This window comes from Aspergillus melleus, assembly GCF_016097325.1.
Source record: "Aspergillus melleus strain CBS 546.65 chromosome Unknown contig1, whole genome shotgun sequence".
In the NCBI taxonomy this organism is placed as follows: Eukaryota; Fungi; Ascomycota; class Eurotiomycetes; order Eurotiales; family Aspergillaceae; genus Aspergillus; species Aspergillus melleus.
Genome location: NW_025763370.1, coordinates 5,092,462 through 5,117,832, shown reverse-complemented (window position 1 = coordinate 5,117,832; position 25,371 = coordinate 5,092,462). Strand labels below are relative to the sequence as shown.

At 51.0% G+C, this 25,371-nt stretch overlaps 8 protein-coding genes across 8 annotated transcripts; 4 read left to right on the top strand and 4 right to left on the bottom strand.

Moving 5' to 3' along the window:
- Positions 1 to 267: 267 nt before the first annotated feature.
- LDX57_001835 (putative acyl-CoA:6-aminopenicillanic-acid-acyltransferase) lies at positions 268 to 1,855 on the bottom strand. The gene is made up of 2 exons (XM_046083479.1): positions 1,171 to 1,855; positions 268 to 1,100 (listed from the first exon to the last, which is right to left on the bottom strand). Exons 1-2 carry the CDS (start codon positions 1,585 to 1,587, stop codon positions 462 to 464), a joined length of 1,056 nt encoding a protein of 351 aa, XP_045939436.1. The 5' UTR covers positions 1,588 to 1,855; the 3' UTR covers positions 268 to 461.
- Positions 1,856 to 2,345: 490 nt separating this feature from the next.
- Positions 2,346 to 2,885, top strand: LDX57_001834 (uncharacterized protein; the record flags this gene model as incomplete). Its single annotated transcript, XM_046083478.1, has 1 exon — positions 2,346 to 2,885. The coding sequence occupies one exon, from the start codon at positions 2,346 to 2,348 to the stop codon at positions 2,883 to 2,885; it is 540 nt and encodes a 179-aa protein (XP_045939435.1).
- Positions 2,886 to 3,976: 1,091 nt separating this feature from the next.
- LDX57_001833 (glycoside hydrolase family 1 protein) lies at positions 3,977 to 5,869 on the bottom strand. The gene is made up of 2 exons (XM_046083477.1): positions 4,484 to 5,869; positions 3,977 to 4,426 (listed from the first exon to the last, which is right to left on the bottom strand). Exons 1-2 carry the CDS (start codon positions 5,811 to 5,813, stop codon positions 4,293 to 4,295), a joined length of 1,464 nt encoding a protein of 487 aa, XP_045939434.1. The 5' UTR covers positions 5,814 to 5,869; the 3' UTR covers positions 3,977 to 4,292.
- Positions 5,870 to 6,036: 167 nt separating this feature from the next.
- On the bottom strand, positions 6,037 to 8,568 carry LDX57_001832 (glycoside hydrolase family 95 protein). Its single transcript, XM_046083476.1, has one exon. It carries the CDS (start codon positions 8,382 to 8,384, stop codon positions 6,147 to 6,149), a length of 2,238 nt encoding a protein of 745 aa, XP_045939433.1. The 5' UTR covers positions 8,385 to 8,568; the 3' UTR covers positions 6,037 to 6,146.
- A 973-nt stretch (positions 8,569 to 9,541) lies between these two features.
- Positions 9,542 to 11,288, top strand: LDX57_001831 (putative MFS sugar transporter protein; the record flags this gene model as incomplete). The annotated part of the gene is made up of 2 exons (XM_046083475.1): positions 9,542 to 10,522; positions 10,656 to 11,288. The coding sequence occupies 2 exons, from the start codon at positions 9,542 to 9,544 to the stop codon at positions 11,286 to 11,288; spliced, it is 1,614 nt and encodes a 537-aa protein (XP_045939432.1).
- Positions 11,289 to 13,871: 2,583 nt separating this feature from the next.
- On the top strand, positions 13,872 to 14,186 carry LDX57_001830 (uncharacterized protein; the record flags this gene model as incomplete). Its single annotated transcript, XM_046083474.1, has 1 exon — positions 13,872 to 14,186. One exon carries the CDS (start codon positions 13,872 to 13,874, stop codon positions 14,184 to 14,186), a length of 315 nt encoding a protein of 104 aa, XP_045939431.1.
- A 1,261-nt stretch (positions 14,187 to 15,447) lies between these two features.
- DAL2 (allantoicase) lies at positions 15,448 to 16,593 on the top strand (the record flags this gene model as incomplete). The annotated part of the gene is made up of 1 exon (XM_046083473.1): positions 15,448 to 16,593. The coding sequence occupies one exon, from the start codon at positions 15,448 to 15,450 to the stop codon at positions 16,591 to 16,593; it is 1,146 nt and encodes a 381-aa protein (XP_045939430.1).
- Positions 16,594 to 17,505: 912 nt separating this feature from the next.
- Positions 17,506 to 25,109, bottom strand: CHK1 (putative sensor histidine kinase/response regulator; the record flags this gene model as incomplete). The annotated part of the gene is made up of 6 exons (XM_046083472.1): positions 21,890 to 25,109; positions 20,640 to 21,827; positions 20,099 to 20,576; positions 19,978 to 20,044; positions 19,590 to 19,919; positions 17,506 to 19,520 (listed from the first exon to the last, which is right to left on the bottom strand). The coding sequence occupies exons 1-6, from the start codon at positions 24,799 to 24,801 to the stop codon at positions 17,506 to 17,508; spliced, it is 6,990 nt and encodes a 2,329-aa protein (XP_045939429.1). The 5' UTR covers positions 24,802 to 25,109.
- Positions 25,110 to 25,371: the final 262 nt, after the last annotated feature.

Below are 25,371 nucleotides of genomic sequence, written 5' to 3'. Positions count from 1 at the left end.
TTCCAATTTTTCTGATCTGCCCAGGGATCACTTGAATGATTTGTAGGCTTTTCGTGGCAGCAGTTCGAGAAGGTCTTTTTGAACTGGATAAGGATGCGGGGTTGTATATAGACGCTGGGTTTGTATATAGATGACTCAGTTTGTATATATTTGGAGATAGGATGGGAAAATCCACAGCTGATGATGCTTAGCTTGGGGGGTTAATATACTGCTGAGAACAAAGACATTTTCCTGATCCTCTCAGGTTTGGTTCCCTTTGTCCATGGCCTTGTTTGTGTGAGTTACCCCGGAAATTCCATCTAAATCTACATTTGACATGTTTACCCCCGTTGAAAATCATGGCTGGCCTTTGTTATTCGTCAATAAGTATTAATTTCTTTGTTCGTGCTCTGGACTTCTCCAACAAATCTCTGTAGATATCGGAAATGACGGGATATTTCCACATCGATGAACGTCTGCCTTTATTCCCAAGGGATTTTGATAACGGAGCTTTCCGTGCCAGTTCCCGGTTGGCCGATGACAAGTTCTGCCTCCGGGCAACGGGCGTCCAAATTCATAACTATATTGAACAGGGTAATACTCCGGACCGTCCAGTGACGGTTCGGGTCCCCTTGACGAAGGCTGATAGAATATGGCGAATTGCAAGTGTCCGAGAATATGGTCTCTCGCAGCAGAGCGGGCGTGATGCTGTCTCCGTGGAGCCCACTTCCAACCAGTTCGTTTGTCAGTTGATTAATGCGGTCCAGTCGGTAGGGCGAGCTCGGTATCCATGCCGGCTCGACTACATGGCCATTCTCAAGGAAGTGATTGGTGTGGGTGATGATCCCATGTTCATTTTCTTTCAGATGCACGTCCCCAAGCGGTGAAAGTTCCAAGCCTAGGGACGTGGCGCTGTCAGCGACCAAGATGTGTGCACTGCAGGCTATTCCTCCAAGAGACCCGATAGCTTGCACAGCTTCTTCCACCGATTGACTCTCCAGGCAGAGACGGAGCGCCACATGGATGGGCACCTTGGAGCTGATGCAGGGATGAGCCTTGATAGCGTTGAGACAGACGCCGACGCCGGCACTATTGAATCCGATCTTCCCTATGATACCGGCCTGATCGTAATCAGTTAGTGAATATAGAGAACATTCTCTCGGAAGCCTCCTTTCTTCGTAGATCATTTACCTCGGTAACCATATGAATCCTCGGCTTGCCGACTTGTTCGATAGACACCAAGGCCAGATTCTCCCCCACCAGGTTGGTCCAATCCCAGTTTTGCGCCAGAATGCGAGCATCATCCCTCTTCTTCCACGAAAGGCTCGTGCACCCGTCGGAGAAACAGCCCATAGCAATCTCGCTGCGACAGTTCAACGCTACGATATCCAGGATATCCCGACCGGAAGCGTCCGCAATTCCCTGCATTTCGGCATAGACTGCAGGAGTGTTTTGCTCCGAGGCTGTGCGAAACTCCTGAGCCAGCTCTCGGACCGAATCCCAGGACATATTAGCTGTGTGCTTGAACATCTCCTCGTAAACGGCCAGCTGACTGTGGATTTGTTGGCGGAGCTCACGGCCATGCTGGAGCCCAATCTGGCCACTCATTCAGTACGTGAGATAGATCAGAGGTGTGAAGGGTAGAGAAAGTACCTCTCGAGGGGTCCCTCTTAGAACAAGCTTTGGAATATCCTGGTTTGTGAGATGCATAATGATGGCGCCTAGTAGGAGTCAAAAGGTAGGATGGGGAGTTTATTGTGTTATTGGATGACGATAGATGATGCAAGTGAGTCAAAATGAGATGAACGAGAAGTAATTAGTCGAGAAAAGGATCGGCGAGGGTCAAAGGAGAAAAGAGACCAGAAAGAGGGGAAACAGTTCTGGTAGCCGGGAAGTGGTGGCCGAAAAGGGAAGTCCAGCCGATCGTGATAAGTGAGTATAGAAGAGCACGAAAGACATCAACATCGTCAACATTGTCAACAACGCCAACATCAACAATCAACATACAATGCCAGAAGTGATCCTCCACTATCTCAATTCATCCAATCTGTATATCTCTTGTTTTCTTTGACCTCTAACACTGGGCCAAAGACAACGTTCCTTTCCACTCTCGAGGGAAATTCCTTCAACTCAACGGCATCTATCGCAAACGTCTATAATTACCCCTAGTATAAGAGCTCGCCTGCTCATTTTTATGCAGAGATAACCAAAAGCCAGCCAGTATCAAGTGAATGGATTTGTCGACTGCCACAGCCCCAACCGCCTCTTCTACTCATCTCCCCGCTACCTCCCTCCCCTTCTCCGCCTTATAACCCATCTCTTCTGTTGCTACCAGCCAAGAAAAAAAAAGTGAGAAAGCGACAGCCATGGCGCGAGCCACCAACGAAATCTCCTCGACCCTCAACGCTTTACAAGCCATCTACATGCGACACACAGATCACCACGGGGTCGCGCACCGGCCCTACGGCAACGACCTCGTCACATTCGAGCGCCACATGGGTCGTCTGCTCGTGCTGCGCGGTGTGGTCGCCGAAAACGACCCTTGCATGTTCCATGAAGACCCATGGGTCATGTACAGGCGCGAATTCGGCTCTCTTTCATCGCGATCTCAAGATCCCTATCCCCCAGCAGTCAACGTCCCGCGTGGGATCCTGCTGCCCTCGAATCCAGGGAATACAAGAGCGATGTATCGGGGCGGACAACTTGCCCAAACCATTCGTGCTTCTATGCCTGCGACCCGGCTCCCGAGCCCGACCTTGCCGGGTCTTTCCTCAGGTTATGTTGCCCCTGCCTGGCCGCGGCCCTCCTCTGGATGTCATGTGAGATTTGCGCCGGATCCTCCTGGGAGACCGCATGGTGGGAATGGCACTGGTCATTCCAGCCATATTCCTCGGTGGATCAATTAGTGGGTGTGTGAGGGAGTGAGTGCTCTTTCCTTGTCTGTTTACAGCCTCATCCTTTTTGCTCCCTTACTTGGATCGCTGACCGGAAAGCTCCAACTGGTCTCCTAGAAGGTACAAGAGAGGCGAAGACACATTTCTACCCAAGGAGCTTTGTGGAAGAGGCGATGCCTTTTTTTCAATGCTTTGAAACTGATATGGGTGAGCATATTAGTGCTCAAGGCATATGGAAAAGGCTTTGGGGCTGTAAACTACAGGATTGACATTGTCTTTCCCTGCACATTATGGGGGCGTTTTGAGCGATCATCCGATACAATTTGATGTCGTGCTATGTACATGCGAAGAATACGTGCTGTTTATCTGTGTGTGTATACTTCATTTCCAAAGATCTAGATCTGGACTGATCTGGCGGGTCTGTTCTTCAATGCCGGAGGGTTTGCTTGGAATTAGAGCGCAAAGAGACCCGCTAGGTTAATCCATCATCATGTTGATAACAACTATGAAGGTGTCTATCGTCACAAGTTACTCGCACTGGCAGTCCAACAAAAGATATGATCGGCAGTATGAGAAGGGAGAGTGCATTCTGACTGAATGCTAGAACGTTGGAATATATATACAGAGCCTTTCCTATGTTCTTCCTTATCCTCTCTTATATGTCAGATCACTTTTATTTCTGTGATTTATACGCTTGTTGTCTGAGTCTTATATGTGTGTGTCATTTGTTTGTGTTTGTTCACGTTTATTAAAAAGCAGATCAATCTGATTTTTCTGTGATTTATATAAGCGTTTATATATACACATCTCATTTGTCAACTGTCAGAGTCCAAAAGCTCTATGTATCTTTCATTTGTTTGTGCTATTTTATGTTGGTTATACAACAGATTTCAATGCTTTTCTGTGTTTTATATGCCCGTTTAAATACACATCTCATTTGTCACCTTGTCAGAGTGCAAAAAGCCTATATATGTTTCATTTGTTTGTGTTTGTTTGCGTTGGCTATATAACAGATTGATTCTCTTTTCTAAGAGCTACATGCGCGCTTATACACATTTCGTTTGTCAATTTGTGAGAGTACAAAAATCAATACTTATCTTTTCTTTTGTTTAAAAACTTCCCCCTAACTTTTAATTTATGCTAACATTAACAAAAACCGCTGTCCAAATTTCCTGTCTTCATTATCTGAACTAACCTATGATCCTCACTGGATCATGGATGAAGCTATCCTAACTTGATTTTGCGATGAGTCTCTTAAGAATGCTTCGAGACGACCACTAGTTTAGGTTCGAAACATTTAATCTTCAAGCAATTACTGTCCAGGATTCCGCCAGAACGACGTAGCGAAGAAAAGCATGGAGGCTTCTAACGAATTATCTAATGATCCCTATCCCAAGCATTCTAGAATCCGCTGAATTCTCAGGTGTTCGCAATAAGATGATTGAAGAGCTTGTCAAGATAGTAAGCTGACTGTTTCGGATACCGTGTCTTCTCAGGGGAATCGAAATCAACAAAAGTGCTTCCAAACCGGTCACTGAAGCCAGCAGCCCATTCTGTCACAAAAAGCGATCAGCAACTTAATTTACAAATTCTGCAAGATATCGACTTACCCCAATTATCAGTAAATGTCCAGGCAAAGTATGATCGGATATCGACGCCATCATTCTTGACTGCGCGCGCCAGCTCGCCCACATATCCCTCGAAGAACCTGATTCGAAACTCATCGTTCAGCACCTCCGGGGTGGGCGCAGTCTCCCCCTTCGCCGTGGTGCCGTTCTCAGTGAGATAGATTGGCATCTGGTATCGCGAGTAGATCCAATTGAGGAGCTTACGGAATCCCCACGGCGACGAGCGCAGCCACTCGGTATCAGACTCTTCGCCTCGCGGAACGCCCTGTTTGTTCTCGTCAAAGATCTCGACGTTGCCCTTGTGGTCGTTGATGTCTGCAGGAGTGGTTTTGTGCTTCACGAAGAAGGATGTGTAGGTGTTCATGCCGTAGAACTCGGAGCTGCCGAGCACGAGCTGGGACTCCTCCGCCGTGAACTTGGGAAGACGGTCCCCTAGCTGCGCGCGCATGGAGGCTGGGTAATCGCCTGTTTTGTAGAGAGGATCGGCGAACCAAGCGATCTCGAACTCGCGAGCGCGCTCGGCCGCTTCTTGATCGAGCGGGTCTTCTGCATCCCACGGCTCGGACCAGTTCCCGTGGAGCGTGATGCCGATGGTCCCCTTCTGCTCGGGCTGGAACACCTGTTTGTAGAGGCGCGAGACGTGGCCGTGCGTGACGAGCTCCGTATGAGCGACGATAAACGGCTCGGTGGACGAGTCGCCCTCTGCGTTGCGGTCACGGAAGGACGAGCGAGCAGGCGCATGCACGCCGGCCGCATACCCTGCCAGGGTATAAACGCCCGGTTCATTGAAGGTGATCCAGTGCTTCACTCTCGATCCGAGGTGCTCGAAACAGACCCGTGCGTAGTTCACAAAGTCCGGAATAAATTTCTCCTGGTCTAGCATGCCACCGTACCGGTCCTCCAGGGCCTGCGGCGTATCCCAATGAAACAGCGTGACGAACGGGGTGATGTCATGTTTGAGAAGCTCGTCAATTAGATCGGAGTAGAACTGGATGCCCTTTTCGTTGATGGGGTCGTCTTTCCCACCGAGGGGAATGATTCTCGACCAAGACAGGGAGAATCGATAGGCATTGACGCCGTACGATTTCATCAGACCCACGTCCTCTTTGTACAGATCATAGGATCGCACCGTGTCGTCGGCCGTACTTCCGTCCTTGACCTTTCCCGGGGTGTGGCTGAAAGTGTCCCAGATTGATTGGCCTTTGCCATCTTTGTTCCAGGCGCCTTCGATCTGCGCCGCCGCCGTGGCGTAACCGTGGAAGAAGTCCCTTCGGAGGGCGCCTTTGACATCTTGAACGGCAACGAGGTCCATCTTAGCGCCGTTTGGTATCCTCTGCTAGACGACCTGAGTCTAGTGAACAGTGTATAGTTTATCAATATCGAACGAAGAGAGCGAGAAAACGAAGAGAGAAAAATAAAAAAAAAGAAAGAAAGAAAGGGAGCATAGCAGCGAAAAAGCCAGATTTCCCCCGCATCTAGGATGAGGGGCGAGAGATCGAGTGACATCGTGGGCTAATATCATCCGGTTAAATTGACTGGAATTTATTATCCAGCGGGGTAGGCGGTGCTTTCGCCCAGACAAGGATGGAATCCCTAGGGGTATAGTCGACGGAATTTTGCCGATGTGTATTGAATTGTGGTCTAATTAATTAGGCGCCTTGATTAAATGAACGCCTTCGCCTTGGACTTCTACACGCGCCCCATCGTTGGGGAAATAGAGGACAGTCCTGTGTCCCAGGAGTGAGCGAACCACAACCGAGCCCTGGATCATGCCGTCTTTCCAGTCGAACGCCAATTCGAATCCACCTCTGGCTCGCACACCCTGAAGAGATCCGGTCCTCCAACTGGAAGGACATGCAGGGAGAAGCCGAATAATACCCTCCTCATGGGATTGGATGAGCATCTCTAGGATCCCTGCGCCAGCGCCAAAGTTACCGTCGATTTGGAACGGTGGATGGGTGTCCAGCAGGTTGGGCAACGTGGACTGTGCCAATAGACGGTCTAGATGCTGCGCACAGTTTTCGGCTGCTCGCAGCCGTGCATGCAGATTGATCAACCATGCCCGGCTCCAACCCGTATGACCCCCACCGCTGGTTTCTCTTCGCTGGAGAGTCTTGGAACACGCTTCGGCAAGGTCAGGTGTCTTCTCCGGTAGGATTCTGTCGCCAGGATACAAGGCCCAGAGATGGGAGACGTGGCGATGGCCTGGTTCGACTTCGGCAAAGTCAGTGTTCCATTCCTGTAGCTGTCCAAAACATCCGATGCGCATAGGAGGTAGTCGTTTTTGCGTATTGCGAACAGCTGGAAGCAAAGTATCGTCAATACCTAGGACCTCGATAGATTTCACAAAGTCGTCCAGTACTGCATTGACGAGCTGGATGTCGATGGTGGATCCTTCGCACAAAACCCCCGGGGACCCGTGGGCATCGTAGAACGAGTTTTCCGGGGACACGGAGGGATTGGTGATGAGATAACTTCCAGAGATGTCCTCGATTAGAAAATCCAAAAGGAACTCTACGCATCCCCGTAGAACTGGAAACATCTGTCGCAAAAACGTTTTATTGCCATTGAATCGGAAATTCTCCCAGATATGGGTACATAGCCAAGCACCTCCCAAGGGCCAAAGGGTTGCTGGCAGCCATTTGTCCACCGGAGCGGTATCGGCCCAGATGTCGGTACAATGATGTACAGTCCAGCCTCTACAGCCGTACATCCTCTGCGCGGTCTCTTTCCCGGCCTCCGCGATTCGCTGCAAAAGATGAAACAACGGCATCTCACACTCCGCGAGGTTACTCATCTGCGCGGGCCAGTAATTCATCTGCAAATTTATGTTCAGAGTATATTTGCAGCCCCATGGCGGGTGGAACGACGGGTTCCAGATGCCTTGCAGTGTTGCTGGAAGTGGTTTCTCCCCGTCTCGACTGCAAGATATTAAGAGATAGCGACAGTAATTGTGATAGAGAGCTATCAGCCCCGGGTCGTGCGCAGACTTGAGTCTCTCATCCGTAGGCAGGTCGCTGGCATCTGGGCCCATAATCAACTCCATGCGACCATATAAAGACAAATAGTCATTTATATGCCGGGACCATATTTTCGCGGTGGAGAACCTCATGGCGCCCGCGAGATCCGCATACACGGCATGATCGACATCTTGACATCGATACGTGGTTTGCGCAGCAACAAATAATAGGACGTCTCGAGAATTTACCAGAAGGCTATTCCCGATCTTAGTCACAGTACCATGGTCATTGCAGCGAATGTTAACAGCACAGCAAGCTTTGTTGCTGTCTCGTCCACCAGGGGTAGCGTGCATGGTAATGCGATGACCATCAGTGCTAACATCATCCAGATACTCATTGGTCTCATACTCAAGCTCGCTCATCCGACTGAGGCGCACAACAAACGCAGTACTTTCGGATGCTCGAATGCGGATCGCAATCACAGCATCCGGATGACTAGCGAGAATCTCCCGTTCGAATTGGACCCCCTTATAATCATATTGCACCTGGGTTTTGCCATTCCGAAGATCCAAGGAGCGTCGATATTCAGCCACATCCTCCCACTTATGACCAAACTCCAGAAAGAGCGTACCGAGAGGCTCGTAATGCCGCTGACTGATAGGGTGTGAATAAAAGGCCAGACGAACCAGCTTTTCCGCTTCCTCGTGGTCACCGTTACGGATCAATTCTCTCAATTGCGGCAGATGACGAAGAGCGTCAGTCGGGGTCCTGCTCTGGGGTCCTCCGTACCAGACCGAATCTTCGTTGAGTTGTAATAGCTCTGTATCTGTCCTTCCGTAAACCATAGCGCCCAAGCGTCCATTTCCGACAGGTAGGGCTTCATCCCAACTGCCGGCGGGGCTCTGGTACCAAAGTTCGGACATAATGGCGAGCAACCTGGATTACCCTTAGTCTACCAAGCGACTGGACCGGATGCGAGCCTTTATGCATCGAAGACCAGACGCCATCCAATCTGGGAAGAGACCAGAATCCATGGTCGGGCAAACGGTCCGTTGACCGGGGTGTCGTTAGGAAAGGACAAATGGGAAGAATGGACAGATATTGCGGGGGTGAAAGAAGGAAGTTGCGCTGGAGAGAAATTAATTAAGTGCGGAGGTGGTCATGTGCCCTCGCGGCCCTTCAGAGCCTCGTCCTCTCCGTCTTCCCACCGCCATTCGTGGACTATCTCTGCCTCTGAGAATGAGTGCTCGTTCCAGCTCTCGACGCTTTCTCTTCCTTGGACTAGCAAAACCCTCGGCTGATCTGAGCTACTCAATGACTGGATCATCGCCTCGAGTTGACTGCACCCACGCAAGGGTGGTCCCCACTTCCCCAAGGTCTCAAATGTCTAGCCCGAACGTAATCTGAGTTAGTCCTTTCGCCTGGCCAATCAATACAACGCACTAATATTGCTCTAGACTCTTCCCAGTTCAATAGTGCTAGAAGGAGGCTTGGAGCAGAAAATGACTCGCCAAAATTACGCTGTTCTCTTTGTGACGAGAAACACACCATTGAGGAGGGGAGAAGGAAAGGAGGTGAGGAGGCTACATGGAGCCAATGCCTCGCATCACCTACCATTAGCCCATGCAATGTCTGTGCTGCACAGGTCCGAAAGCTGCTAGATCAGACCTCCCTTTCCACCTTACCTGTCAGAACACGCCAATCAACATCCCGTCGAAAACGCCACATTGGAAGGAAAGAAATGTGCCTGAAAGGCGGTTTCACGGCTAATTTGTCCCATATCTAGCCGGAAGGAATGGAGTTTTTTGAAGCCTTTTTAGCAAGTTTCTTTTGCTTTTTCTGGGCTAGGCAAAGAAAGTGGTCCCGTGGCAAAAACGGTCTACGCAGGGAATTCATTTAGTTCCATCATGTGGTGGTCGTACAGAAACAGCTCGGGCCACCACAATCGTCCGGTGCAAACATATAGCTGTGTAACCCCAGGGTAACCAGCACTGGTGGTTTGGGCCGGCTATCTGAGTCCTTGTGGTACGTCGATATCCATCCGAGAGAAGCTCCTTCACGTCCGCACACCCTGCCCACCATGGCAAAGAAGACTGTGCATGTCATGAACGAGGCGGAGGTCGACATCAAGAAGGCACCTGAGCATATCGAGGAAGCGGTTCTTGCCAGCCTAACGGAGGAAGACCTATGGAAGGCGTCCAAGGAAGCATTGAATCTTCGGTCATGGGCCGGGTTTCGCCTTTTCCTCATCCTTTTCGTCCAGGGATGTAACCAAGCCGGGTACGGGGTGGATTGGGCCGTCATCAGCGGCATTAATGCCTACGACGCATGGCACAACTACTTCGGGTTTGGGACCAGTGGCGGAACGTACGGGTTAATTAACGCGCTGATGAACATTGGAAACGTTTGTGGTGCGCCATTTCTGGCCCTGTCGGACGTTGTTGGCCGACGCGGCATCAACTTCATAGGGAATGCCCTTGTAATCGCGGCCGCCATCTTGCAAGGCTGCTCGACCAACCTGTCCATGTTCATGGCAGGCCGGTTTCTGATGGGATTCGGGTCCGCGCTGCTGTCCAGCTCGCAGTACATGGGCGAGATTGCGCCGGTGCATCTTCGGGGTTTGATGGTCGGCATTTTCGGGGCCTGTTTCCAAGTCGGAAGTCTGTGTATGACGGCCGCCATGATTGGACTCTCCAAGATGAGTGGAAACTGGAGCTGGCGGATTCCACTCCTTCTGGAAGCCCTGTTTCCCGCCATTGTTTGTGCGACCATCTTCTTCCTGACCCCCGAGTCGCCCCGTTACTACGTCATGCGCGGGAAACCGGACGCAGCGCGAAGGGTTGTCGCGCGATATCATACCACGAGCGGTAACTTGAATGAGCCCATCGTCGACATGGTCGTTTCGCAGATCGAAGGGTCCATTGAGAACGACCGGGCCGGCTTCCGCAGCTTCTGGGACTACCGGGTGTTTTGCACAAAAGTCGTCCGATACCGACTTTTCGTGCTCTTCCTGTACTCGGTCTTCCAGCAATGGAATGGCGGAGGAATTATCACCTACTATGTAAGTTATTTACCTCTATCCCCTTCTTTCTCCGAGACATCCGAACAACCCTTGTCCCTGTCCTTCTCTTCCCCTTCCCCGTCCCCCAAGCGCAAAGACACAAGAATGTTAAACATAAACGACGTGACACCAGATGGTTCCTGCCCTCGAGACTATTGGCGTGAAAGGCACCATGCAACAACTCGGCATCACGCTCGGCACCACGGCAACATACTTCGTCTTCACGGCCGTCGGGGCCATCATAATCGACCGATTCCGACGACGCACTTTGATCTTCTCCGGCCTCGCCACCATGATAATCTTCCAGACCGCCGTGACCATCACGTCCTGGCAGTACAATCTCTCCGGCAACAAAGCCGCCGCGGCCCTCACCATTCTCTGGATCTACCTATACCAGACCTTCTCGGCGCTGCTGATCGCCACCATGCACAACCTCTACCCAGTCGAGCTCCTGTCCCTAGCGCTGCGCGCAAAGGGCATGGGTCTGTACGCGCTCATCCAGGGCGGCGCTGGCGCGGCCCAGACATACGGTATCTCCGTGGGGATCGAGAAGATCGGATACAAGATCTGGGTCGTGTATATTGCGTACAACTGCATCCAGCTGGTCTTGTCGTATTTTGTCTTCCCTGAGACGCAGGGACTGTCGTTGGAGGAGATTGATGCCGTGTTTGAGACGCCGGGCGTGGCGCCGGTGAAGATGTCGTTGGATATTCAGAAGGCGAAGAAAGAGAGAGCTCAGGCGGATCGTGATGATGTGAGGGGATAGGGAGTGTCATAAAGAGTGGGAAAACGGGCAGGTGTAGGACTGGAGTGGTACGAGAGAAACGACCATGGAGGATCTGTTATGCGGGTTACTCTCAATCGCCTTTGATGATTTCATGTTTCGTTATCCAATGATACATTATGATCATGATCATGATTATGTTTATGTTTATGATTACGGTCCTTCTGCTTGATAGCTGCAGTGATTAGCCAGATTATCTATCGATCTTCCCCGTGCCTTTCACAAAGATGTCAATCAGGATGATCGATATGTAGTATAAGCATTGAGAAAGAGGATGTACAACTTCACCTCAGGCCCAACAACCGACCCCTACAGTGCTAGACAACAGGTTCCTGCAAGCCCAGTGTATATTGCAGTTTCATCTACCCCAACAGTAGTATCCACCTCAACAGACACACCTTCTAAGCAAACCTCACGCAACGAAGAAGCCACAAAAAGGGAACTAGGGAAGTGGCAACACCCCAAGACCGGACACACCCCCTTCGTCGGCTCAATGTATACCCTCAACCGAAACCCGACATTCCGATCCCGTTCTAGATCAAGACCTGGATACAGACAGCCAGACAGCCAGAAACAAACACCCAATAAAAAGAGGGCAGAACGGCGAAAAAAAAAAAAAAAAAAGATCAAAGCGCCCTAAATCAAGCCCGCATGTATATCGGGACTACGGAATCGCCAACACAACCGAAAGACAAGGGGGGGCAAAAAGAAAAAAAAAAAAAAAAAAAAAAACGATCCGATGCACCTACTCTGTATGCATGCTCAAGGGGAGGGAGGCGAACAGTGGATACTAACTACTGGCTTACAGCAGAAGACGAAACAGAATACGCAAGGAGGCCGTTTGACCTAACTAGTAGGGAACTAGTTAGGCCCACCTGATCAGCGTCGGATGGAAGCATGAACCACTTCTGCATTGGGGGATTTGGATTTCGGAGCTGGAGGAATGGAATGGAACGGAACGACTTTAATTCGGGGCCACGTTGGCTCTGTTTGACATGGACGTTCTGTTTGACATGGACGTTCTGTTTCATCGTTTCTTCTAATTTGCGATTTTTTTTCTAGGGGTCGTTTGGTTCCTTTGACGATAGTGAAGGGTTGCGAGTAAGTCATTGGAACCAACTATTACTGGATAACGAACGGGTCGGTCCGCTGGGAAGAGTTGAATCCCGTAGGTAACATGTCAGTTGCCACCTGATACCTGATAGTAGGTCAGTCACTCAGTCACTCAGAGAGAATCCGGCGCAAAAGCAAAAGTCCAACCTCCCACTTGCCTCAGCGTCACACAACGACGCGCGGCTACGTACATTTTATCGGAAGGCAACCACGAATAGGGGATTATAGTGAAAGATTGATTGATAAAAGTATTAAGGGAATCACATAGAATGTTTGTCAGGGGAAAAAATAGGACGTAAGAAGAGAAAAAATAAAAGGAGAATGTTCTGGGTTTTCCCCAGGTTTCTTTTTTTGGTAGACGAGAAGGGGGCTAAGGGGGGACGAGGCTATGACATCCGAGTGTTTTCTTTGTCTGAATGGAACTGAGGCACTGACTGACCGAGAAGAATACCAATCATATGGAGATGGCACGACGGCATCGAAACATTGATTGTTGGCTATTTTCGTCTGGACGGCACTCTTCTGCTCTCTCGCCTCCTTTCGCTTTTCTTTGTTGACGGTGTAACGGAGAAGCGCATGGCCTCCATTATGTTTGTGGCAGGTCTTCAGGTAATAGTTGGTATAACCCCATGTGTGTTTGTAGGCCGTACATATGCGAGCACCATTTGCAGTGAATGGGACCCGAACGTCATGGTGGCCATATCAGAAGGGCTATGGCGTCGTTTCCAGCAGCATTCGGTCCACACCGACTATCATTGCCAGTGGCCAGTCCCCATATCGATGCTGGTTGCGTCGGTGTTATCCAATTGGTTTCACAGAATCTTTCCAATAGGGACAAACGAGTCCCTTCTTCTCCAGGGGATTGGTCTTTGACGATAATCACAAGACAATGGCACAAACGGACTGGACACAGAACAGCACATACGGTGAAGAAAGGATGCCATCCTTTGACCACGTCTCCTTGCTCTATTTTTGTCATGCCATTGGTATAAGATGCGTCCGGTGGCATGTTGCGGTATCACCCAGGCAGAGCCACGGAGGGCCCTTTGCGATACATGAAGTCCGTCAAGCTTTATTAAAGGAAGATCCCCTTCAGGTCCATTCAGTTCATTTTCTATTTTTCGTGCTCGCTCTATTGCTCTCTTTTCGGTTCTCTTACCTCCTCCTCAGAGCTGTTCATGCATGCTTTCTCTCTGTCTTTCTCGAGTCATCTATTCCTGCCTCAATTGGTGAAGATAGCATATAGAAACTTCACCTTTTCTTTTGGTTTCAGGCTTGACAACCTATATAGAGCACTTTGAAACCGCGCAATTAAACCCTCATTGGCCTTGAGTGTGCGGTTCAAAAGGAACCTTTTGTCGCAACCAGCTATTTAGAAAGCCGTCATTTCACTTCGCATTCGCATTGCGTCTTTCTCTCTTTTTATCACTCGGCAAAACGTCACAGCCTACCATGTCCCCAAAAACAATCCAGCACACTTCTTTGCCCGAACCTTGCGGGGTCAAATACGATGAATCCGATATGGCCCTGTTCCATGCTAAGCTCTCTTACCACTCCACGATCGAAGCCCGGAAGGCCTCGAGAGACAACAACCTTCTCTCTATATCCGATCACCAAGCCCGGATTATCAAGCGCTGGGAGATGTTAAAGCAGATTGAGAAGGAGATGACTGAAAAGGGGGGTGGCCTCTCGCCGGCCGAGAAGAGCCAACTGGCGCAATACGAATGGCGATTCAAAACGCTAGAGGAGTTGGCAAAAACGTCGTGATGGTCGAGCGCGGAATGGTATGCATGCAGACAGGACGGGATGGTCCTCCGGAAGGAAGGGGAAACAAAAGCAAAAGCACGGCTATCATGGAAAGCCATTGAGTGAGCGATCAGCATCACTGGCGTTAGTTTAGATTTAGGCGTAATGCAGTTGTCTTCATAACCAGACATCTTTTTCTTTCCCGTCGCCAGATCCGACAGGACAGCAAATCGGGTCCAGAATCTTGCTCCTATCAACGGCCTTGTCATTTTCTTGTCTCGCGTCAGATGATCAGGTGTGAGGGTGCAGACTGCGCGGTCCAATTCTCATCGGCCGGAGTCCATTGATGCGGGCCAGACGCTGTTGCCTCGATCCCAAATACCTAAGGAGACGTTGTGCATGTCACACAACCGGCCTGGGAGACACTGCAACAGTAGTAATTGGTACACTGGGACTCGCTACACAGCCGTCCGAGTGGTAGACGGCAGGTCTGCAACTTGACCCTGAGGCCCTCTTGTCTCCTCCCGATGTCCTACTCTGAACACGCGACACCTTTCGACGGCCTTGTCACCCCGGCAATGTATTACCTACCCTTGGCGGGTCATATCATCTGGTCCCGAAAGTACCAGAGGGGGAACGCCGACATGTATGATGTATCACGCAAAAGACCTGGTACGGTCGGTGAGTCATGGGCTTGAGGATGCGTGGTAGTATTGGTTTTGGAGAAAGCGTTGTTTTGATTTTTTTTTGCCGAGTCTCATTCCTCATCGCTAGTAGCATTTCCCCCCTCATGAAGAGAACGTCGAGCGCGGGAAAGTGCGGTTATCGGAGACCTCCGAGCCAGAAAGACGTCGCTCTGGGTCAGTGGGGCCCCAGTTGGGGGAGAATATGCGACACTCATTGGAGGGGGATGGGGAGGTGTATAGGTGTACAATGGATTGCGATTTGGTAATGGGAAATGACGAGCGGGCAACGAGAGATGAAGATCGGAGAAAGAAGGAAGGCGAGGAAGGCGAAAGAGGGAGAAGAAGAGGAGAAAGAAGGGAGGAGGGAAAAGATGAAGCGAAGGCATCGAGTAATCGAAATCACGGGAGCCGGAGGGGCTTATCGCTATCGTTCAAGTCGTGATCTATTTAATCACCTTCATCTGCTGCCTCGACTTTCCCTTCAATTGCAGCTCTGTCTCCTTTCTTTTTTTAACATCTACTTTCTTCAATCGTCTTGACTTCAATTCTCCAAACCTCCAATTCCCCGGTTTTCTCCAATATACCATACACTCACCATGGCGGTCCCCACCAGCACCGATAAGCTCACTTACATCCCCGCGGAGGAGATCGACCAAGTCTTCGCCCACACCACCAATTTGGCCTCGTCCGGCTTGAACAGCAAGGTGCTGGCTACCTCCAACGAGTACTTCGCTGCCGCCTCCAACCTGCTCACGCCGACTCCCCCCATCAACCGCCCGGGCGTCTTCGTCCACACCGGTGCCTGGTACGATGGCTGGGAGACGCGTCGCCACAACCCCGAGCCCTACGACTGGGCCGTGATCAAGCTGGGAGTGGCAGCTGGCACGATCCAAGGCGTGGAGGTGGACACGGGCTTCTTCGTCGGCAACTACGGCGAGAAGGCCGAGCTCCAAGGCACCTACGCCCCGGCCGACAGTGGCGTATCGGACGCCGAGATCGCAAACCCCAACTACGCCGGCTGGTCCACCATCCTGCCCGCTCAGCCCTGCGGTCCTAAGCAGCGTCGCGCCTGGAAGCTGAACGACTACGACCCCGCCAACCCCAAGCCCTACACTCATGTGCGCCTGCTGATGTACCCGGACGGCGGATTCGGCAGACTCCGTCTCTACGGCCAGGCCATCCCGCCGGCCGCCGCTGCTGCCGCGGCGTCGCAGGCCCCCGTCGAGGAGCTGTCGTCGGCGCTGCTGGGCGGCTTGGCTCTGGGCGCGTCCGACCAGCATTTCACCCCCTGCTCGAACCTGCTGCTTCCCGGCCGCGGAAAGGACATGGGCGACGGATGGGAGACGGCGCGGTCTCGTACCCCGGGCCACGTGGACTGGGCCATCGTGAAGCTGGGTCTCCCGGGCTCCGTCAGCAAGATCGTGGTGGACACGAAGGATTTCCGGGGAAACTTCCCCCGCACGGTGCGCGTGCATGGGTTGGTTGCGGGGAGCGTCGCCGACGGCGAAGTGCCGGCGCACGACCACGCCGGGTGGGCGGAGCTGATCAAGGGCGAGAAGCCGTGCCAGGCGGATACGGAGCATGTCTTCGAGGGAGCGGACCTGGCCGCCGGAGGCGAGGACACTCGCACGTTCACGCACGTCAAGCTGACTCTCGTGCCGGATGGCGGCGTCAAGCGGTTCCGTATCTTTGGAAAGAGAGACGCTGCGGCCGATGCTGCCCGGCTGGCCTTGCGAGTGTAGAAGCTCGATGACTCCTACGACCTTAATGACACGCCAGGACGGAGACGGATTTTGAAAAAAATAAGTAAAAGGGATCACCTGTGCCATTATGTTTGACACTTCCACCGTACATAGTCTGTTATTCCTTTCTTACTTTCCTTCTGTTATTCTTCAAAATATCTGAAATGAACATGCAATTCTAAAGTCCTACTCCCACACATCCACAAAAGATTCAAATAACATTTATACGGCCCTATCCATCACTGTCTATCCAATCACAACCAGAGAATATACAGTCCACAAGGAAAAGAAAAATCACCACTGCATCAAACAATGCAGAAAATGCAAAATAAAAGGGGAGGAAATATGAGAAAATCTCCTTCAAAGCGCGCCACACAGGTATGTTCCTAGTGTCTTTGAACAATAATCACAAACGCCCTGGGGATATTTTTGCTGAAATACACACGGAGATCAGAAATAATGATGGGGGAAATAAAGATAACGAGCAAGTCAAGATCAGCCATGGTCTTCATCTCGACCTACGGTCGATAACCAAAATGATCGAGCCCAATCAGTCTCTGGGACGAGTATACCAAAAGGTCCATCAGGAAACCAACAGCGATCGCTGACCATCTTGCTTGCGCATCAGCTCGTCTTCAAATGCCTTTCTCAACTCCAAAAGTCGTCATTCATATCCTTCGTCATCGTCAATGTAAATAAGTAGAAGCAAGGCATCGAAAAAGACAGACATTGACGATCGCAATCAGGATCATGCCTTTTGCCAAACACGCACTAGGATTGAGAAAATCCAGAAAAAGTACAAAAAAATATGGTCTTGGACCAACTTCATATAGGGCCAGCAAAAAGGTTTGCTCTTCTCCCGTGTCCGTCACCGCAAAGCTGTCCGGTCATGTTAGCTCCGCGGGAAAGTCCTCATGTAGTGCCGGAGGGATTCTGTTCTGGTGTATTTTCCTCGTTCGGGGTCAACGCGATGACTTGTTCCGATCCAGAAGAGGCAGAGCTACCCGGGGTGCCACTTTCATTGCTGACACTTGATCTTTCGCGTATCGAAAGCCGTGTGCGTGTATACGGTGGCACCGGTGCCAGGTATTGATCTAACATCTCATTCAGAACGGTCGATCGAACCGGCTTGGGGAGGTAATTGTTCATTCCGGCGCTGATGCATTTTTCTCGATCACCCTCAATGGCACTAGCGGTCATAGCTATAACGAGTACTTCGTTGACGTTGGGGTCGGGGTCTTGCCGCAGTTCCCGCGTTGCGTTGTAGCCGTCGAGTGTGGGCATTTGCACATCCATCAGAACAACATGGAAGGGGTTCCCTTCGCTTGAGCGAGCACGTAGGGCATCCACCGCCTGACGACCGTCACTGTACGCTTCACACTGCAAGTTGAGGCCGGTGACAAATTTGACGGCAATTTTCTGATTGATCGGGTTATCCTCGGCGATGCAGACTCGGATCTGATCTCGAGGAACCATGGTCAAGTCGCGAATGACGGGAGTGCGGACCGCATTAGGCTCCCCTTGATTCAGTGCCTTGGGCCATGGGGTTTTCGAGGCAAGGTTTTTGGCCTTATTGAAAGACAGGTGGAAAGTGACCATGGTGCCAACACCTGGGGTGGAATCAAGCCAGATAGCACCGCCCAAGACATCTTCAATGATCGCTTTGCAAATGCTGAGGCCGAGCCCGCTTCCGCCGTACGATCTTGCTGTCGAACTGTCTGCCTGCGAGAACGGTCTGAAAAGTCGAGATTTCTGCTCCTCTGGGATTCCGATTCCGGTATCCGACACAACGCATTCAAGACGCACGCGGCCCTTGCCTTCTTTAGTAACCCTTGCCCGAACGGTCACGGAGCCCTTGGGGGTGAATTTGTAGCTGTTGCTGAGGAGATTCATGAAAATTTGATGTAAGCGGACAGGGTCGCCCAGTACCACAAGATCTGGTGGAACCTTCTCTAAATCCTCGATTGTGTCTAAGCCTCGATCCCGGTGAGTATATCGAAGCGCACGAACGACCTCGGATATGGTTTCCTTGATGTTGAGGGGCACGGTAGAAATCTTCATCTTTCCGGCCTCTAACTTCGAGAAGTCCAGAATGTCATTGATGAGGGTAAGCAGAGTGTCTGCGCAGACACGAATGGACTCGACATATTCGTCTTGCTCCTTATTCAGAACAGTGCCTTTGAGAAGCTCAGACAGCCCAATGACACCATTCATTGGGGTACGGAGATCATGAGAGATGTTGGCGAGGAAGATAGATTTGGCCTTGGCTGCATCTTCCTTCAACTTGACATTGTGTTTGGCTTCTGCCTCCGCCACCTTGGCCTTTTGTTCTGCCTCACGGGCCTGAGCAAGAGCTCGTTTTTGAGCCTCGACCATAGATGCGTTGGTTGCACTAACTTTGCGGACTTCGCGGAAGAGCAGCGCGTTGGACAATGATATGCCGATTTGGTTGCAGAGCAAGTGAAGGACCACAAGATTTCGCTGGGTGAATGAATTGGGTTTACCCTCGATGTGAATGACACCGAGTAGATGCTCGGCCTGCATGATAGGCAATGCGATCACAGATTTACCCAGCGGGTATCGAGCCTGGTAGGCTTCGCTGACATTGGAAAACCGCTCATCCTCGAGAACGTTGTGAACAAGCACCTCTTCCCTAGTTCGCATGACGTAATGAGAGATCTGTTGTGCCATTTTATCCTCAATTTCGGAGAAGGAAAGGCCATCGAGGAAAGCCTTTTGTCCCTTTTCGACATCCCCGGCCGCTGCAACTGTGAAGTTGTCATCAAAATTAGTTGCAATCACGGCAAAGTCCGAGCCGTTGCAAGATTCTAGAACCATCTCAATCATTTTGGTAAGAAGCTTATCGATTTGTAGTTCGGACGACATCACTTGGCTGGATTCAAGGATGCTTGACAGGTCGATAATATCTGCTGTTGTGTTAGCCCCAAGTAACGACATCGTTGACCTGGTGAGGGCGAGAAACAACGAGAACCTACCCAAACCAACACTTGAAATGTCAAGCGAACGTTCGCCGGTAGTGACCCCATTCTGTTCTATCCAGCGTTGTTTCCTATCGTCCTCCTCCACGTTCTGACTGACATCCATGTTTTCTGGACCTGTGCTGCGATTGATCCCCAGGAGTGAGTCAACGGTCTGACATCCAATGTCAGCAGTCCTTGAAGAAGTTGCAGTTTTCAGAAGCCATTCGTGTTTTTCAGTCAATTGAGCGGCTTTGCCAACGGCACTAATGGCAGCCCATGCAGCAATCGCATCCTGCATCACAGAGCGTGCCGCTCTTTTAGCGCCACGTCGGATTAAGAATTCACCTAGATTCATTCTTAGCATGTAAACAACATAACAACCAAAGACAAGTGAGAATCATACCGTGCAATTCTAGAGCAAGGGCCTCTTCAAGTGGCCACCCATGGATTTGACAGTGATCTATAGCAGCCTAGCAAGGGTTAACTTCTGCACTCGCGCGAAGATGTTGTCACACTCAGCTTACCTCAAATGCTTGGATCGCAGATGTATGGTCGTTTCGGACTTCAAAGACAAGAGCTTCTAATATCAACGACCACATTCCGTAATTTGCATCGCAAGCGGACCGTGCAAGATCAACCTCGGCCTTATACTTCAAAATCGTCTTCAGGTTCCCATCAAGGTATCCACGGGTAGGGTAATCATTGTTCAGGGTGAGGAGAGAAAGCGACAGGTAGAAATAGACAATGTATGCTACGCGAGCAGACCACAGCCTCGGCATGGTATCCATCATTTGAACTCCTACCTCTATGGCTTTGGTGTGATGCCCGTATATGAATAGAGGGATCATAGCCAATCCCCAATAGATATCGCGAGGACGATCGGCGTTGCTGGTGTTCTTGTCCAAGAAATCAATGTACTCACTCGTCCGATGGTGCTCATCAGACATGACAGTTTCTGGATCACGATAGGCAGTCTTCCCTTGCAAAGCGCGCGCGACTTGCCTATAAGCGATAATTCATCGGTTAGTGCTTAATCTTTGGTTTATGAGCCACAAGAAAACTGACCTGACTGCGACAAGACTAGCACCTCCACGGGTATCATGCACCCACTCCGGGACATCCTCCGGGTTTTCGTTGCAGAAGCCTTCTAGTTGAGTCATGTCATGGCCGAGGTAAAGCCGTGTCATTGCCATCGATGAAAGGCTGATCAGCGTGATATATGGATCCCCAATTGAGAGCGACGATTCTACGGAGGCCTCAAGCGCAGGAAGTGTCGATGAAAGAGGGACTCGCAAATGACTGACGTAAAGGTTGTGAACAACTGAGCCCCGGCTTTGCGTCCAGGGTTCGGGGCAGCGCTCAAGAAGATCTAGTGCATGGTCACTGAGCTTTACAGCAAGATTCACGTCTCTGAAACGGCTGAAAGAAACCATGGCAAGGTGAGAACATCCTATTGAGATCTGCACAAAGCCACCTTTGAAAAGGTGGAGATTCATCATCTCAATAGCCATTCTGTAGAAGGTCAAAGCGTCATCCCAATATGTGACGGCCATCGCCTCGGCCATGACTGCACCGATGGTGATTACATTGATATCCTTGCTAATAGGTTTGCGAACGGTGGCCTCCAGGTCTGTCTTTTCTAGATAGTTCTTGAGGTGCTTGTAAGCGGCATCACATTCCTCGTAAGTCGTAGACTCTCGAAGGTGCACGCCGAGCTCATCCAGACAAGTGAGCAGGGAATCCATTGATAAGGGGTGTTTGCCCATCTGAGCATAGATCTTGGCCTTCACAATCCAGGCTCGCGACTTGCAGACAGCGGTCTTTCCGTATTTTAGAACTTCATCGAGTAAATCAAGGGCTTCGGGATTGTGGCCTTGAGACCATGACATTTCAGCGGTCGCGATGTGTAGGCGCAAAGTCTCGTCATAGTACACATCGGTGTTGTTATCGTCCCAGGGGCTGTCTTGGAGAAGAGCGATGCAGTGGCGGAAATACCAAAGAGAAGTCGGTCGTGCACCAGATTGAGCGGCAGTCTGTGCAGCATCCCAAAGTATCTTCCGGTAGTCAAGCCTCTGCACCACACGAGACTTGATTATGCGGGAGGCAAGACCGACGTGACGAGCCATGGAATAGCGACTACGGCCGTCATGGTAGTATTTCATCAGCGCCTGAGAGATTATGAAATGCATCTTTTCCACATTGCGACCCTCCGTCAACGACGCAGCTGCCTGGGCAATTCTATCGTTTGCAAACCTGGGTATTGTTAGCATGTGGCCACAGATTTGGGTGGAAAGGAGGTTGAAAAAGGTGCTTACCGGAACTCATCATCGGTTTTCCCAGGGATGACGAGGTTTGCTTGGACCAGATATTGGAGACCAACGACGATGTTGGCCTCCGATTGCCTGATCAGATTCACATTCTGCGGACATGTGAGGTCCACGGCTTCGTCGTCATCACTGGAATACAAGAACTCGCTAGTGAGGAGTTTTTGTACCAAAGAAAAGGCAAACGGGCTACCCAACAAAGCACTCCAGACGAGTATGGACCGGGCTGCTGCCGGGGATTCCTGGAGACGCCTTGTGATGAAACCAAGCCCAAGGCCTTCGCCATAACGAGGAGCCACAAATTCCGTGAAGATTCGATCGAGGTCAAACTCCCATCTTGAGTTTTTCCACGAATACCAGATGCAATTCTTGCTGTAACAAGTCTCCAACATCATTCGAACATAGAATGGATTCCCTACACTTTTCTCCTGGATGACGGCTGCCAGAGGCGTCAGCATGGGGTTGGGGTCTTGGTGCATTGTAGCGGCTACTATTTGCATGATCTCGTCTTCCCCAAGAGGCTTCAATACAACCCTGGAAACGCTAGGATTGTCTATCTCAAAAAGAGATTTGATAGCCTTGTTCTCTAGGTCGGCATTGCGGCTCGCGAGCACGAGCACACAAGGTATCTTTGCCTTCATAATATTCAAAACCAGTTCGAGAGTCTCGTCGTCCGCATAGTGCAAATCATCGACGCATACACAGATCAACCTATATTGGGACAATGTTTTGAGAATCTCAAGAAAAGTTTCCATGAGACGCATGTTCTTCGAGGCTGCATTGGACAAAAAGAAATCCACTGGGTTCTGTCCACCGTCAAGTGCGGGGAGTGCGATACGCTTAGACGGTTCTCCTTTGGTGGAAACCTCCTTGAAGATGTGCTGCGCAGCAGAGAGTTTGGGAGAAATTTGCTTATCATTTCCTCCCGACGACATTAATTGCTCAGGAAGTTCCAAGACCCGGTGTAAGGTAGGCCACATTGGCAATAATGCCATGCGCACATTGTTGTGGTAGTCGGTTGTCACATCACGCTCTGAGAATATTTGACGCAAGAGGCTCGCAAGTATTTTCGCGAAAGGCTCGAATGGTACCCTCCTAGCACGGTCCAGCCGTGCAATCCCAATATAACCAAGTTTGCGGATTGCCGGCTGAACACGATTCAGCAGATCGGTTTTTCCTATGCCAGCAACGCCACTCAGAGTGATGACCTCGCATTTACCCGTGCGCCGTGGCTTGCTTGTAGGTTTGTGCCTAGTACCTGACCCATGAGAATCCGCATGTGTATGAGTGTTTGTGCCGATAGACGGATAGCTGTCGCGATCTGCATTTTCCCAGGATGCGCGCGATTCCACTGGACTTTTGGCCTTGTGTGAAGTAATGCCTGGCCTTGGGGTTGACAGCGATGACTCGGTACTATGGAGAGACTCGTGAGTAGAGACACGTCCAAGGTTGTAGGCGGCTCCATTGGAGGTTGTTCTCAGATTAAATGAGCCGGAGTCACTTGAGACTGAAGCAACCTCGAAACTATCAACGCGCCCATCTGACATTGAGGAGTTAGAGCCAACTCCGCTAGGCGTTTGCGCAATGGCCTTGACATAGGCCGACTGCTGGCGCCGGTGGACCTTTTCAACCACGCTGATTATTTTATCATATTCTTCTCGGCGTCCGAACATGCGGGACGGAAGAGTAAAGAAAGATGACACATCGCGTTGAGCAATTTGGAAGTCTTTCAAGGCTTCACTATCACCGTCACCGAGTAGTTCAGAAATCTGCGCCAGGTCACGTTTCACAGAGGATATAGTATGGTAGCGCTCGTTAACCGCCTTCTGGGTCATCTTCTGAATCACGGCTGAGACTGCATCGGGCACATCCATGCGCTTCGCCGAAACCGGAGGTAATTTCTTGCCCAGAACATTCTGCACAACTTCAACCGGGTCGCTTCCAGTGAAGGCCGGCTTCCCAACCAGCATCGTCCAAAATAGGACACCAAGGGCGTAGATATCGGTGCGGCTATCCGGTTCCGTGGGCATTCTCCCGGTCTGCTCTGGTGCAATGAACTGCAGCTTGTTCTTGACCCCGAGCTCTCTGGAGAGAGACGACCAGCCCTCGCTCAAGATGTTATCGAATGATCTCGCCCCGTTTCCCGTATTTATCAACATCACGGATCGTCCTTCGCGATTGAAATGGAACGCGTCGCCGCGAATTTCGCCGTGGACGGTTTTGAGTCCGTAGTGCAAGAGCTCTAAGCAGTCACAGGCGCCAATTGCAAAATCCAGGAATATCGAAAGAGAGACCTGCTCTCCGGGAGTCGAATCGGTACTGTCAGTCCTACTGCCCGCTGCGAACCAGGCAGGCCCAAAGGCCACCAGCTCGCGGAGCATGTTCGGACCTGGGGACTCAAAGATGGCCACCAACAGAGGGCCAGCGTCCCCGGGGTCCCGCGGCAATCGTATGAGGTCAATCGGTCGAATGGTGTGGGTGCAGTCCGGATCGGAGGTTTGCATGATCGACCTTAGCATGTGGAATTCGCGCTCGAGTCTCACCACGTGAGACGAGACCCGCGCGATCACCGGAACCCATATAGGTTCATGCTCGCCTCGAGATAACGACAGCTCACTACTAGATTCGCTCAGGCTACTCCTCCAGTGGTGACGGAATGGTGGACGAGATTCGGTTCGCGGGGAGTTACGCGCTAGACTAGACGGTCCGGACGAGGTTGCGGCGGGGGTAGAAACATCGGATTCGACAGAATGACGAAGTCCATAGACATGCCAGTGGTTATAAGTTGAATGGAATGGTTCGATTGACTGGTCCCAGGTGTATCCTGGCAAATGCGCCAGCCGTTCAAAAAGGCGTGCCGGTGGGAGCGGCAGATCCTCACCAAGAATATTGCTATCCTCCATTTCGGCCGCGATTAAAATATTCCAGATCTTTGATCCTCCCCTGTCAGTTCACGGCCATAAGTGAATAGTCCTCAGAGATAACCAGTGTTTTGTCACTTCCGATACGGGCGCCGGGAGGAGAATGTCATAGGGACGAAGGTGGAGGAGGGAGGGGGTTTAAAAGTCGGCTCTTCGTGCAGGTCGAGTTAGAGAGAGGGAAAGAGAACGAGCAAAACAAGAGAACGTGGAGGTTGCCCACAATGTGCTGGGATTAACAAGACGGCGTGCAAGACTCTGCCTGACTTGTCACGGGGCAACTGCTGTCATTTCCATCGATCAACTTGAGGTTGCAAACGGAGGCACCTGATCTTCTGGGCCGACAAGGCTTCGGCTGGCCCATTGCCGCCTGAGGTGTCATTCTGAATAAGCAGATCCTTAGTCATTAGGGGCCAATGTCACGTGCAAGGAGGGGGGCAGAGCAGGCACGACCATTCAGGTCGATTCATCCCTAACCGTCATCCACCCATCGGTTTCGAAATCCTACGGAAAATGTTACCGTCCTTTCCATTTTATTGTCATTGAACTACTGAA